The following is a 14,640-nucleotide window of genomic DNA, read 5'->3' on the forward strand; positions in this document are numbered from 1 at the left end:
GTAGTACTGCGAGTCTTCTTCTATCGGGATGAATGATGATAAGGCGGTTGTTATCGGGAATTGATAAGACGTTCGTGGCGTCGATAATAATATTGTTTATTAAATTATTATTATATATATATGCCTCGATTCCCGGCTTGTGGAAGCCGCCTCCGGCGCCTTCGAGGGGGTCGAGTGAAAATCGTTCCAAGGGAAATTCGGTTGGAAATGGTAGTCGGGTGTCTAGTAATCGGTCACATATATAGTTCAACTCGAGGCTTGCCCGGTTCTTTTTTGAATGTATAAAAATATATAAGTACGAAAAATGGTAATAGAGTGTCTAGCTATCAGTCCTCAGTCGATGCAAATCGATACCTGTGCTGGGCAATCCGCCTACGGCGGATTGTTATACCTCCTGACGTCGAAAGTCTGATGTTGTATAGTAGGGGACAAAATTTACGTCAAACGTCATATCTTTTGGGAAAATTGATTTATACACAACTAAATAAGTTTGAAAAATGGTAACTAAGTGTCTAGCTATCAGTCGTTAACCGGTGTAATACCGTGTCTTGTCGCATGCCCGGTTCTTTTTTGAATATATATAAAAAATAAATAAGTACGAAAAATGGTAATCGAGTGTCTAGCTATCAGTCCTCATTCGATGCAAATCGATATCTGTGCTGGGCAATCCGCCTACGGCGGATTGTTATACCTCCTGACGTCGAAAGTCTGATGTCGTATAGTAGAGGAAAAAGTTTAAGTCGAACGAAGTGTTATAACGTCCCATCTACGTCCTATTTACTGCGTCGGATCGCGGACGATGTGAGTATTATGAGTTGTTATAAGTGAAATAATCCACAATACATTTATTACATCAGGTTGTAATTAAATATTAGTGTGCATACCCGATCTATATGACTTTAATAAATACATTATAGCACAGTCTCTTAAAACATTTTCTAAGTATTCCATACGTACACATATTGTGTTTACATATTATATAATATATACTATAAGTAATATAATATAACATACTCAGTGGTAGTCGATAAGTACTATTACAAAAAAACATAATAACAAAGCTGATACCAAAATACGTATATTTAACACTCGCAATATTCAAAAAAAAAAAAATAGTACATTAATGTTGAAATACTGCTTTTTATTAGTCGAGTAATAAAAAAAATATACCGACGTCGCCAGCAAAATCATATAAAAATAAAAAAAACATTGGAAAAAAAATGCAAAAAATGACTTGCAGTGTTACTCAAAGCGCCGCCGGAAAGGGATTCGATCTCGTAACACCTGCCTAAATCCTATCCTATCCTAACGCCTAATCCTATCGACTACAGTTTGAGATATAAACCGGTGTCAAATCTCGAGCACTTAAACCGTTTCCGCACCGTCACCGAATTCGCGTTGTACTCGTTTAATTCGTATTTCATTACACACACACACACACACACACACACACACAGACATTCTCATTAATTTAATCTTGAATATATTTGTAAATATCTGAAATATCCGTTTGATGTGTATTTTATTTATTATATTATTATATATATGTATTAAACGACTTTTTTCTCACGCCCAATCGCTAATATATCGCCAATATAAAATATCGTAAATTACGCAAACACGGGAAAACTCGGAAAAGGCTATAAAATCCGTAGAATCCGTAGAAAAGTGAAATAAAATAGTAATAATCATACAGTCGTCCAACACATTTTTGATAACCGTACTGGCGCGATAACGGCGGGCGGCGGCGACCGGAGCGCATTCTTTTTTCCGTTTTAGGAACTGCGGCGAGTACAGCAAGCGCTCTCTAGTGGGTTTCGGGCGAAACCTCACGCGTTTTATAATATAAGACTAGCTGCGGGTGTGCCTCGGTGTGAGTGTGCCTCGCTGTGAGTGTGCCTCGCTCTGAGTGAAACTCGCTTTGAGTGAAACTCGCTGTAAGTGTGCCTCGCTTTGAGTGAAACTCGCTGTAAGTGAATACCCTAGGACGGATGGAAGAGCTTGAAAGTGGAAAGTTTTCAAAAAAGGAAGACCTACCGCTGATTGGTAGTACTGCGAGTCTTCTATCGGGATAAATGATGATAAGGCGGTTGTTTTCGGGAATTGATAAGACGTTCGTGGCGTCGATAATAATATTATTTATTAAATTATTATTATATATATGCCTCGATTCCTGGCTTGTGGAAGCTGCCTCCGGCGCCTTCGAGGGGGGTCGAGTGAAAATCGTTCCAAAGGAAATTCGGTTGGAAATGGTAGTCGGGTGCAGTGGCGTAGCGTGTGCGTATGCTGTGTATGCACAGCATACACTTCACAAATTGAAAAAATATTTTTTTTTATATTAATAATTTAATATGTTTATAAAAAAAATGTTTGATTGTATTAATATTATATTTTATAATATTATTATATTTTGTATATTTTCTTCTAAGTTCATTAGGATTAATCCGCAACACTACGGCCGGCGGCCGCCTCGCGCTTTTGTCCGTTATATTTATATCTAATAGCTAGTACATGACGTTCATTACGTACGCAGTATGCACGTAGGCGATTGCATACGGGTACAGACATTTGGCGACAGCTATTTATATTTCTTATCGATAATATTAATAAACAAACATAGAATTCTGGCGGTCGTGTTTTCGTCACTCGTGTATGCAGGATCAGTATTGCATACGCTATCGCATAGAACCGTTGTCCGTTTGTCGTATATTTTGCCGGCTATAAGTGCGTATTATTAATCGTATATTATAAGACAGTGTGACATATCGTTTTAAATTAAAACTATTTAAACTAAATAAACAATAATGAATATAAATAATACAATATGTGAGTGTGCAATTGAAAAATTATTTTTAAAACCTTTCAGTTCACTGAATTTTGATGAAAAAAAAAGTATAATTGAGTTAGGAAGACCCACACCAAAATTACCCGATTTAACGACAAAATCAAAAAATTATGTTCGAACATTTAAATATGAGTATTACAGTACATATAAGTGGTTATCGGGTTGTAAAAAAACAAATAAGCTATATTGTTGGCCTTGTGTTATTTTTTCTCGCGAAGAAAATGTTTGGACCAAATATGGTTTCAACGATCTTAATAATTTTCATCATTTAAAAAGTCGTCACGAAGCCGCTAAAAATCACATACAATGCTTAATAGATCTAACTAAATTTGGTAAAATAAGAATAGATACTTGTTTGAGTGAAGCTTTTAGAAAAAATATCGAAAAACATAATATTACAGTTAAAAATAATAGATACATATTAAGCAGTATGATAGATTCAACGTGTTTTTTAGCTCAGCAGGAATTGGCATTTAGAGGCCACGACGAGTCAGATTCATCTGTTAATAGAGGTAATTATGTTGAACTTATTTACTTAATGGCCCAGCGTGATGAGTTGTTAAAAACACATCTTGCAACGTCCACTATATTTACTGGTTTATCTGGGGACATTCAAAATGACTTGATTCAATCAATTTCAAATGTTCTTCTTAAACAAATTGAAAATGAAATACGTGATACTCCGTTTGTTGCAATAATTATGGACGAGACAACTGATATTGTTTCAAAGTCACAGTTATCAACAGTGTTGCGTTATGTTAATACCATAGATGGATACGAAGTTGTCGAAAGATTTTTGGGATTTACTGATGTTAGTGAAGGTCGATCAGCGAAAGCATTATCAGAGCATGTATTTAGTTTTATTTCAAAGTATGCATGTGAAGAAAAATTAATAGCCCAAACGTATGATGGGGCAGCTGTCATGTCCGGGCAACATAATGGTTTACAATCGCTAGTGCGTTCGAAGTATGAAAATGCTATTTTTGTACATTGCTATGCACATAAATTAAATCTTGTCTTAAAACAGTCAGTTGAGTATATTAAAGATTGTAAAATATTTTTTTCAACCCTTTCTGGTTTATCGTCTTTTTTTTCAAAATCTACCAAACGAGTACATGCACTTGATAATGTAGTTAAAAAACGTTTTCCATCAGTAGCTCCAACAAGATGGAATTACAATAGTCGTCTTATTGAAATGATGGTTGAACATAAACTAGATGTTATAAATCTAATGGAATCAATCATTGAGAATGCCCAAAATTGGGATTCGGAAACATTGTCTTCTGCTAAAGGGTATGTGGAAATTCTTCAAAGTTTTGATTTCAATTTTTTTCTTAAATTATTTTCAATCATTTTACCACAAGCAACGATTATTTTTGAAATTTTACAAAAAAAAATTTTTGATATTTCTTATTGCTCAAAAAAGATTGACGATTTCATTGTTTATTTAAATACTGTCAGGTCAAGTTTTGATGATATTTGGTCACAGTTAGAAATTATAAACAATGAAATACAGCCTCAAATTCACCGTTCAAAAAGGCAAAGATTTAATGGAGATCCAAAAACTAATTACAGACGACTATTTTTTGAAATAATTGACGTTATAATTAATAAGACAAAAGAACGGTTTTCAAATCTTAATCAATTACAATTTTTCGCATTATTAGACTTTAAAAAATTTAGTCTATATGCTAATGATTTTCCTATAAACTTATTCAATTCGTTGAAACAATTATACGGTAAATATTTTGATTTACCCAAATTGAGAAGTGAACTTTCGGTTGTCTACTCGACCGAAGAATTTCAAAAACCTAATGTTCACGATCTTTTAATTTATTTAAAAACCACAAATTTAGACGAAAACTTACCACAAGCAACACAATTGATTTCATTGATACTAACTATTCCAGCTACTAGTGCATCAGCAGAACGTTCATTCTCGGCCCTTAAAAGGATTAAGAATTCATCAAGAAATTCCCAAGAACAAAATCGTCTTTCATCATTATCAATGCTGTCAATCGAAAAAAAATTATTGGTAGAGTTGAAAAAAAAATCTACGTTTCATGATGAAGTAATCAAAGATTTCCTTACTAAAAATAGAAGAATTGATTTAATATATAAGTAATTTTGTAGTTAATAAGTTTATTATTTTTAAAAAGTGATTTATTTTTTGTTTATTAAATATAATATTGTGCTATGTACTAAGGTAATATATATTAAAAATTACGTAAAACTTTGTATGTTTCAAGTAATATTTTAAGATAAGTGTAGGGGGTGTGGGGGGCTATGCCCCCCACGATTTTATCAACTTACAACTTCAATGCATACACTAAGCTGAAACGCACGCTACGCCACTGGTCGGGTGTCTAGAAATCGGTCACATAGTATATAGTTTGTCTCGAGGCTTGCCCGGTTCTTTTTTGAATGTATAAAAATATATAAGTACGAAAAATGGTAATAGAGTGTCTAGCTATCAGTCGTTAACCGGTGTAATATAGTGTCTTGTCGCATGCCCGGTTCTTTTTTGACTGTATACAAAAAATAAATAAGTACAAAAAATGGTAATAGAGTGTCTAGCTATCAGTCCTCATTCGATGCAAATCGATACCTGTGCTGCGCCGTAGGCGGATTGTTATACCTCCTGACGTCGAAAGTCTGATAATGTATAGTAAGGGAAAAATTTTAAGTTGAACGAAGTGTTAACGTCCTATCTTTTGGGATTTATACACAACTAAATCGCTTTGGTTGCGTCGAATTGCAGACTATGTGGGCGCTAATTACGAAATCTGAATTTTTTATTTGCTAAAAATTGAATACTTTATGTGTTACTAAACCCCTCAGGTAGGCAATCTGACTGCGTCGGATCGCGGTCAATGTGAGTATTGTGAGTGTAATAAGTGAAATAATCCACAATAAATTTATTACATCATATTGTAAAAGTTATAGTAGTAATATTTTCTAAATATTCCATACATACACGTAGGTATTGTGTTTCATTAGGTAGGAACAAATCTTTTTTACAATATAATATATTAAATAGAAATATAATTAAATTTAAAATCTCTAGACTCAAATAAATATTATTAACATACTCAGTGGTAGTTAATAAGTACTATTACAAAATACATAAAAACAAAGCTGATACCAAAACATTTATATTTAACATTTGCAATATATTATGTGTTTGATTCAAAAAGAAAATTAGTACATAAATATTGAAATACTGATTTTTATTAGTTGAGTAACCAGCAACTATTGTACAAACAATATTTATAAATTAAATTAACATCAATTATCAATATAATACAATATTAGTAAAATGGTAAGAATATATTTATAGATTATAGAAGTATAATAATAAATAAATAAATAAATAAATATGAATATTATAAATATTAAAAAAAAAACCATACAGTATAATATATATTTTATACTAATTATATATTATTAGTAAAATTAACAAATTAATGAAAATACATAATTAAAATGCTGTACATTCTTATGGTCATCAGTTTATGTTTTTGTTACAAATTAGTGCGATAATAATTTTTTTACAACATATTATTAATACAAAATGTCAATCAATACTAACACACATGTCAACGTAAGTAATATTAAAAATATTTATAGATATATTTGTTATAAATTGTTGAAAATATATAATTCAAATTATTTTATTTATAGGAGTATGTATTCTGTGATGCGGTAAGCACTAATCAGCTCCTATTTTCTGGTTACCTAAAAGAATAAAAGAAGGTCAGTTTTAATGTATGTGTATAATATATAATGTAAGCTTGAATAATTATCAACAAATTATATTATTAATCATAATAATTGTAAATAATTTACCAATATTTAGGTGTTTGCTGCAAGTATAAATGTTCGACATTAGTTACGAATTCACTACAAAGCGAATTCGCATCCAGAGAGAACCACGTGGAGGTTGTCGAACTTTCTCTCCGTCGTATGTCACACAGACAACTTGTATCACACAGATTTATCACACAGATGTATCACACAGATTTGATGTTCACGAAGTTCTTGAAGACTTCATTGTACTGCTTGTAGGACTTCTCTGTACACAATGTTCTTAGTGACAAATCTTCCACGATCGTCACCAAACATACCAATTCTAATGGATTGAGAGTTCCTCACTCTTGAAAAGGCTACGTACAGTTGTCCGTGTGTGAACACCGGTGAAGGCAGAAGCAATCCAACTCTATCGAACGTTTGACCCTGTGACTTATTGATGGTCATCGCAAACGACAAACGTACGGGGAACTGCACTCGCCGCATTATGATGGGCAGGTCATCTTCGCCACTGGACGTGAGTGGTATCGCAGGTATGATTATATCATCCTGTGCACCACCAGACAACATCCTCGCCTTGAAGTTGAATCGTCGCAGTTCAGTGACAACCAATCTCGTTCCGTTGCAGAGACGTCTCTTCGAATCTAGATTCCTAAGCAACATCACAATCGAACCTACCTTAAGCGTCAAGTTGTACGGCGGCAGTCCGTCCGGTTCCAGAGTGTTCAGGAACTCTGTAGGATAATTAGCCACTTCGTCGGGGTCGTCGACCACCACAGTGTCTATGGCCGTATAACTCTGGTGAGCTCCGTCAATGCGCTGTAACACCGTACGGTTGACCTGCCTGCATTCGTCATTCCTGGGACATAAAATTATTTTGCGAGCAAATTCGTCGATGTTGGCCAACGACATTTGTTGCGGAAAAACAAAATCAATCAAATTAGCGACGTCGCACACCATTTCCCGGGGGATTTCTATGGTGTCCCGAACACCATCGACCTCTGGCAATTGGCCGTTCCCGAGCTGAAGCAACCAAGTCGCAAAGTCCACGTCGTTGTCGGCGCGCATGTTCCGCGTCAGACTGAACTGTTCCAAGTCACGCCACAAACAGTTGTATTTGATCGACGACCTGACGATGTCACTCCTCACCCCCCTGCGCACGACAGGCAGTATTTGTCTGAAATCACCGGCGAACAGTACCGGTTTACCGCCGAACGGCAATTCCGATCCCATGATGTCCTTCAATAACCTATTGACTACCGTGAGTTGTAGTCCCGGAGACATGGGCGCTTCGTCCCAGACGATTAGTGCCGCGTCACGTATCCTCTGACCACGTAACGACTGCATGGTGATGGTCGACGTCGAATCGTCTGTCAGCGTACCGAACGGCAATCCGAACGTCGAGTGCACCGTCATGCCGCCGTCCATGAGCGACGCAGCGATTCCTGTAAAAGCCACAGACAACACGGATCGCCCTTGGTTGCGAAGTGACCATATGAGGCATCCGTATAGTGTCGTTTTACCTGTTCCTCCGGGGCCGTCGACGTAGAAGAGTTTGGCGACGTTTCTGTTGTCGTCTACAGCCGCCATCACACGATCGAACACTGCACGTTGTTCGTCGTTCAAGTTATCCAGTTGTTCGGCCCAGCGTACCGTCGCGTCTATTGCACCGAACATGTCGTCGTCCGGGTCTTCTTCCAACAGTGCGACGTCCGGTAGTGGCAAACCGTAGTCCGCGAGCGATTTTCCGTGACCCCGAAGCAACTGGTCGATTGCGTCCAAACATGCCGCTCTCGCGCGGTCGACGTCTCGCAATCGGTGATTGAAGTCCTCCATTATGTGTGTTTCGCTTACCTGATACAACGCTAATGGGTTTGCGGTCTCGCAAAACAATAGCATCGTCACGAACAGGTAACGAAGCTGGGCTGGAGTGTCCAATGTTGCCGATTCGGCCATGCACGCCAGCAAAGCTCGGTCGTCTTCCAAAAGTCCCATCGCGACGGCTGCTGCTCCGTAGGTTGGATACTCTACCCCGTCTACTGTCCTCATGTCCCGGAAAGACTGTGGGCCTCTCTTGTGCAGAAGTAGCAGTCGCAAATGGAAACGATCTCGATCAAGTGGGTTGACGACGTACATTCGAGCCAACGTCTCGTATGTCACCTGTCTTCGCCGTCGTGACCACATTCTACGTGTCGCGTTCCAAGTGTAGTGTACCGGTATCTCTTGGTACAGGTACTGTCTAGCTTCGACGTCGGTCGTGTTGAGTTCGAAAAAGGCCGTGAGTTTGGTTCGAGCCAGGGCGGCGTTTTGCACCCGCTCTAGTACCTGTCCAGGTTCAAAGTACACATTGTGATAGTTTTCCAGGTGGACTGGAAGTCTGACGATCGTATGACTCCTTTTATGCATTTCATACGAAAACAACCTCCAAACAGCTTCTGGCGGACTAACGTACCGCGAGTTTATGTAACTGAAATCAATAACAACATGTATCATAATCAAAATATAATAATATATATATATGCCAATAAAAATACATATATAATTTAATATAAATAAATAAATAATTAATGTTAAGTTAACATTACTTTTATATTAAAAATAAATTCTACATTATCATGAAACGAATTACTAATTTTATCTAAGGAAAATGTTATATATAATATAGTTTAGTGTACATTGTATATGAACATCAAAGAATATAATAATATAACTATTAGATTAAGTTTGATATATAATAAATAAAATAGTGCAGTACATAAGAATGTTTAATTTTGTGTTTGGTATTTGTTTGTTACTTATAATATCATCATTGGTTTAATGTAAAGTCAACTTAGGTAATGTATAGTAATAAGTATTACAATATGTACCTAATAATGACATGTAAAATGTTAAGTACGGTACTTGATAATCTTAAAACGTCAAATTATAAAAATTGTTTTTATGTAATGTATTTGTGTAGCAGTGAACGTCAATCAATTAAATAAATAAGTATATTTTAAAACATTAAAAAATAAATTAAGTTAAAAATAAACTAACACGATAATATTACTAAATTGTAATATAAAATCTATAAGTTTAATTAATTCATATACTTTTCTATTTCATATCCATTCCAGACTTCCAAGGTAGCAGCGTCATGGCCTTTGTAGACGTATTTATATAAATACATCACACTCTTTATAGTAGAGCACACCTCAACGTTTATGTGTGCGTCATACTTGACCAGCAAGTATGGGTTGTGGGGGACAACAAACTCATTGCCAACAGGGTGACCTCTGACGTTTACCACAAGTCCGTTGTTCGGTCTGCGATAAGTTGGATAACCACTATCTGAAACGTACACAGTCTCTTCGCTGTATTCTTTGGGATACTTCTTTGAACAACTGTTGTCAATCATACACGGACTGTTGCCGTTGAGTTGTCCACACGGTCCGTGAATCATGTGTGACTTCACACTATCAAATAGGCGCCTTTCAGTTGCAGGGTCAGGCAAGTAGGCACACACAACATTGTCAACATCGTCGGCTGTAAGCAACTTGCTGTCCTCGTGCAAAATTATGAGTATGTGTGCATGCGGAAGACCACGTTTCTGAAACTCAATTGTGTACACATAAGTATCTATATTACCAAACACCCTATTGGTCGTTATGTCACGCATCAGCTCCTTCAGTTTTGCATGGAAAACCCTCGCCACCAAATCGGGTCTGTCGTTTGCCTTCAACCAACTTGGAATGTTGTCTACTATCTCTGGCCACCAAGGATTACACGTAAACGTTATGAATAGGTCTGGCTTTCCATACTTACGCACAATGGCCATTGCGTCTTGGTAACATTGTTTCATGTACCAAAGGCCACCTACAAACGTTGATGGTAGAATGGTCCTGCGTCCAACAGGGCCGATTCTCTCGAGTGTAGCGCAGATTGTTCGCTTCCATCCGAATGTACTGATCACACATGTACTGCTGTAATAAAAAACCACCTGCATGTATTAAACTAAATGTATGGCCTTCATTCCCATTGCTATTGGTTCCAGTGTATCTAATGGCCAGACGGTAACACACAAACTCCCTGATAGTGTTCCGGCGGTTGCCTTCTTGTAGCAGGTTGTAATGCCAACCGGTTTCCCCGTACGGGAAAAAAAGGGGATATAGCATTGGATCTGCGTGAGATGAGCCTGCTGAAATGTTTTGCATCCGGTGATTTGGATCAACTGGGTTTGAGTCGTAGATGACCAGATCGAGGTTCCCTGGTGGCAGACCATCTTCACCAACAAAGACAACTGCTACCTCATTCACATGAGCAGCTGGTTGATTGTATCGCCGGGGGTCGTTGTTTGGGTCGGCGACGATGTGCATGGTCACCCTCCTCGGTTGCAACATGGGATTGGCAGCAGCAGCATCTTGTTCCCTCTGCCATACTTGTCGCATGTTTCTGTAACAAAACAATATTGTTTTATTATTAATACATCCATATAATATGTACAGTGTAAAGGTATAAACATTTGTATGTAGTAAATAATGAATGATAGTATTATTGTTATTATGATGTATGCATGGTGGAGGCAAGTCTAACACATTACAGCACAATTTGATATATATTAGTTATTATTTGGAAGTGTATTTCTATTGGTGACAATATGTATGTATAAACATAAATAATAATATAATAATAATAAGTAAAAATTAGCCTGGAATTATATTATGTAAAAATCTAACTTGGTAAAAAGTATAAAAAAATTAGTATGCATAATATATGTTGTAAAATATAAGTTAAGTAAAATCAATATAACTCTAAGTCCCGTTAGTTCAGTGTTTGCATAATACCTACAGAGTGTTACAACAATACTCACACCTATGGGAATAGTGTATAAGATGTGTGCATGAGATATTTGTTTATTCATACTCTTAAAATATAGTTTAAAGCTATGAATATTAATATTATAATTATGGATAACAAAAATTGTTAATTTTGTTAGGTAAGTGCAACACAAAATTCACACAACAATATCGTTTTATTATGAAAGCTACATGATGTATTGGTCTTAATGTAACTACATGACATATTACAGTTATCCATATGCAAGTGTAACCTGATCTATAGTACAGTGTTTGTGTTATTCGGAAGTGTACTGATATTGTTAAAATCATGTTACTTAGAAGAATATAAAATCAAATAAAAATAAGGTTAAATCTATAAAGTGAAAGTGCCATTTAGTGCAGTACATAATAATAAAAGAAAATCAAAATAATTAACTATTAACTGTACCAAGTGTCATAATAATAGGAAAGGTGAATTTAATATTGTAAGGAGCTGTAGGAGTTTAATCATATTCTTCTTAAAATTTAAAATTGGTTTTTAATAAGAGGGAGTAGTGATTAAAATGTAAACAATGAATATTTGAATTACAGTAATGGATGAATAATAAAAATGTTAAGTATTCAATAAAATATTCACTGTATGACTCAAGTTGTTTGTTGTATCATATAGAAATACCTGAACGCACTACACCTATTGAGGTAACAATAATGCATTCAACATCATGTTTATATAATTGTTTTTCTTTTTTAAAAAATGATATGTTATGAGTTATGAAGTTATATGTTATATTTGTATTTGATAGTTAATAGAATTAATAATTTTAAATATAATTAATTTTTTAAAAGTGTGATGTGTGTATTTTGCTAAATATATATATTTTAATTTAATATATTACTCGAAAGCCACTGCGAATGGATTGTTTTGCCGTAACAGATTATCTAAGTCTGCAAGCAAGTCTTCTATTAGTGGTCGTTGGCGTGGCTGTTGTGCCATGCGGATCTGGTTGGCTGCCCCGGATTCAATGAAATACAACTCACAGTATCTCGGTTGCATCAGCTCATTTTTGACAACGTCATTGCAAATCCTGCGGTACACCTGCCCGTGAACGGTGAACACTCTCGGTCCACGACCTGGCAAACGTCCTGGGTTAAGGTCAGTGGAGAACGCAGCAAATGCCAGAGTGTTGTTGTACCGGCGGATTTCTTTCCTAAAATGTTTAGCTACCTGCGAATCATCAACTAACAAACGAATTAATAACTCAGGTGGTTGACCCAGCACACGTTCTCCTGTAACGGCCATTTGACCATTATTACAACATGTTGTAAAATGATGATTCGTGAGTGTACGCTCGCATGAGAAGTGACGTGCACCACAATGCGTGCAGATTGCATCCAATTGCCCTATGTTATGACGCTCTGGAAGTTCGTGATGAATGCCAGCCGGACGGTCTCTGATGGGCATTCTCGGGGGAATCGGCATGAACTGAAATTTAAATGACACAGATGTATATAAATAAAAAGAATATCAATAATATTGATTTAAATGTGACATATTTACTGACCTCCTCATCGATGTCTGGTAGTAAAACGTCGAATATATCCCTGAATTCAAATACTGCCTCTGCGTCAGCAGGCAGTACATCGACAAACTCAATGTCACCTTGTACCACTTCCTCCTGTAGCAGTGGTTCTTCATCTATGTCCATCATTACCTCATCCATCTGGACTTCAACGACTACAACAACTTCCATCTCCATCTCGTTGTCATCAGCCATTGCCACGTCCGCTCCTTCTTCGCCGCCCGGTGCCACAATCTCAATGACCGGTCGAACTACCTATAATGTTGTAATGTGTGCATATAGTATACGCTTGAATATTCAACATTATATTATGTGATATAATATAATATAATGATAATAAAGTATATCATTAACATTACTTAATAACAATCATGTAAAATGCACACCGCTAGGTAATAAGTACTAAGAAGTAATAAATTTAATTGAAAATGCTTTGGTATAGTTGCATAGTATTATGACATGAGTGTAGGTATTAAATGTAAAGTGTCTTAGGTGTTTAATTTAAATTAAATTAAATTATAAAAATAGTATTTCAAACTATAAAAATTAATGCATTCATCTGTAATGCAATTTAATGTTAAAAATATTACTACAACACTTAAATTAAAAACTATGCATGAAATTATGTAATTTGTGTTACTACTATGAGTGCCTTGTACTTCAATAACACATTGTTAAATGAATAAAAAAAATTATTAACTAAATACCTACAATTATTATACCTCTAATGTATTACAATATTACAATGTCATTGGAATACCTAATAATAATAAAAAATATGTGTATAAATCACAGTAACAGCTAACAAAATACAGCCTATTATATATTATCACAAAAAAAAAAAAAAAAATTATGATATACTTACCAAAGACGGCACCGCTCCAGGTAACAGGCGGCGAGGAAATGCTCCTCCTAAGTAATCACGACCTAGTACAAAATGTCTCGAGCACATCTTTGAGGTAGCCAAAATCTGTCGAGCTTTTATACCACCGTTGTCAGCAAACAACACCCACTGACGCCTTTGTTCGACATTCACTGGAAACCTAATGTAACCATCAAATTATGAATAGTGTTAATTTATGGCTAGAGTAATGGTACAATGACATTGAATTGTTAATAAATAAATATATTGTTACCTGTGCACAGAAACTCCATCGACACCATCGACGTTTCCACAGATCACACATAATTTGACCATGGTGATGTGCCTAAAAATTGACAATTTCAAAGATGTATAATAGCATCATATCGAAAACGTAATACATGTATTTATTAATTATAATTAACATCTTTAGTATATATATTATTAATAATAAGTAAAATAAATAGTATAGTATATACGTATAAACACTCGACATCATTATAATATCGTTACCAATGTCGTTATCAGTATGTTATCAGTGGTGATAATGCAGCAACACGGGAATTCCAAGAGTTTTGTGTTATTTTTAGAAAAACTGTGTATATTAATAATGTACATGGTAAATAATAATGTTTACGAAACGGTACAAACCAAACGCATAAGAAAATAGGATGTCCGTAATAACATAATACAAAAAAAAATGTGCGAGTGAAAAAAATGCGGGGT

General features: G+C 35.6%; 4 protein-coding genes across 4 annotated transcripts; 1 reads left to right on the forward strand and 3 right to left on the reverse strand.

Annotated features, from left to right (window-relative positions):
- Positions 1-3,142: 3,142 nt before the first annotated feature.
- On the forward strand, positions 3,143-4,970 carry LOC132925857 (zinc finger MYM-type protein 1-like). Its single transcript, XM_060990217.1, has one exon. It carries the CDS (start codon positions 3,276-3,278, stop codon positions 4,968-4,970), a length of 1,695 nt encoding a protein of 564 aa, XP_060846200.1. The 5' UTR covers positions 3,143-3,275.
- A 1,925-nt stretch (positions 4,971-6,895) lies between these two features.
- On the reverse strand, positions 6,896-8,399 carry LOC132925859 (ATP-dependent DNA helicase PIF1-like). Its single transcript, XM_060990218.1, has one exon. The coding sequence runs from the start codon at positions 8,330-8,332 to the stop codon at positions 6,896-6,898; it is 1,437 nt and encodes a 478-aa protein (XP_060846201.1). The 5' UTR covers positions 8,333-8,399.
- Positions 8,400-8,505: 106 nt separating this feature from the next.
- On the reverse strand, positions 8,506-10,311 carry LOC132925860 (uncharacterized). Its single transcript, XM_060990219.1, has 3 exons — positions 9,748-10,311; positions 8,565-9,122; positions 8,506-8,509 (listed from the first exon to the last, which is right to left on the reverse strand). Exons 1-3 carry the CDS (start codon positions 10,095-10,097, stop codon positions 8,506-8,508), a joined length of 912 nt encoding a protein of 303 aa, XP_060846202.1. The 5' UTR covers positions 10,098-10,311.
- Positions 10,312-10,455: 144 nt separating this feature from the next.
- On the reverse strand, positions 10,456-13,229 carry LOC132925861 (uncharacterized). Its single transcript, XM_060990220.1, has 3 exons — positions 13,035-13,229; positions 12,369-12,955; positions 10,456-11,086 (listed from the first exon to the last, which is right to left on the reverse strand). Exons 1-3 carry the CDS (start codon positions 13,227-13,229, stop codon positions 10,456-10,458), a joined length of 1,413 nt encoding a protein of 470 aa, XP_060846203.1.
- Positions 13,230-14,640: the final 1,411 nt, after the last annotated feature.

This window comes from Rhopalosiphum padi, chromosome 3, assembly GCF_020882245.1.
Source record: "Rhopalosiphum padi isolate XX-2018 chromosome 3, ASM2088224v1, whole genome shotgun sequence".
In the NCBI taxonomy this organism is placed as follows: domain Eukaryota; kingdom Metazoa; phylum Arthropoda; class Insecta; order Hemiptera; family Aphididae; genus Rhopalosiphum; species Rhopalosiphum padi.

Bases quoted from the DNA above. Each gene is read 5' to 3' on its own strand.
- LOC132925857 (XM_060990217.1), top strand. From the start codon at position 3,276: ATGATAGATTCAACGTGTTTTTTAGCTCAGCAGGAATTGGCATTTAGA.
- LOC132925859 (XM_060990218.1), bottom strand. From the start codon at position 8,332: ATGTTCGGTGCAATAGACGCGACGGTACGCTGGGCCGAACAACTGGAT.
- LOC132925860 (XM_060990219.1), bottom strand. From the start codon at position 10,097: ATGATTCACGGACCGTGTGGACAACTCAACGGCAACAGTCCGTGTATG. The intron at 9,123-9,747 runs GTATATGAATTA...TATTGATTTCAG, and splicing joins AATGGATATGAAATAGAAAA to TTACATAAACTCGCGGTACG.
- LOC132925861 (XM_060990220.1), bottom strand. From the start codon at position 13,229: ATGGAGATGGAAGTTGTTGTAGTCGTTGAAGTCCAGATGGATGAGGTA. The intron at 12,956-13,034 runs GTCAGTAAATAT...TTTAAATTTCAG, and splicing joins TACCAGACATCGATGAGGAG to TTCATGCCGATTCCCCCGAG. The intron at 11,087-12,368 runs GTAATATATTAA...GTTTTGTTACAG, and splicing joins CCATTCGCAGTGGCTTTCGA to AAACATGCGACAAGTATGGC.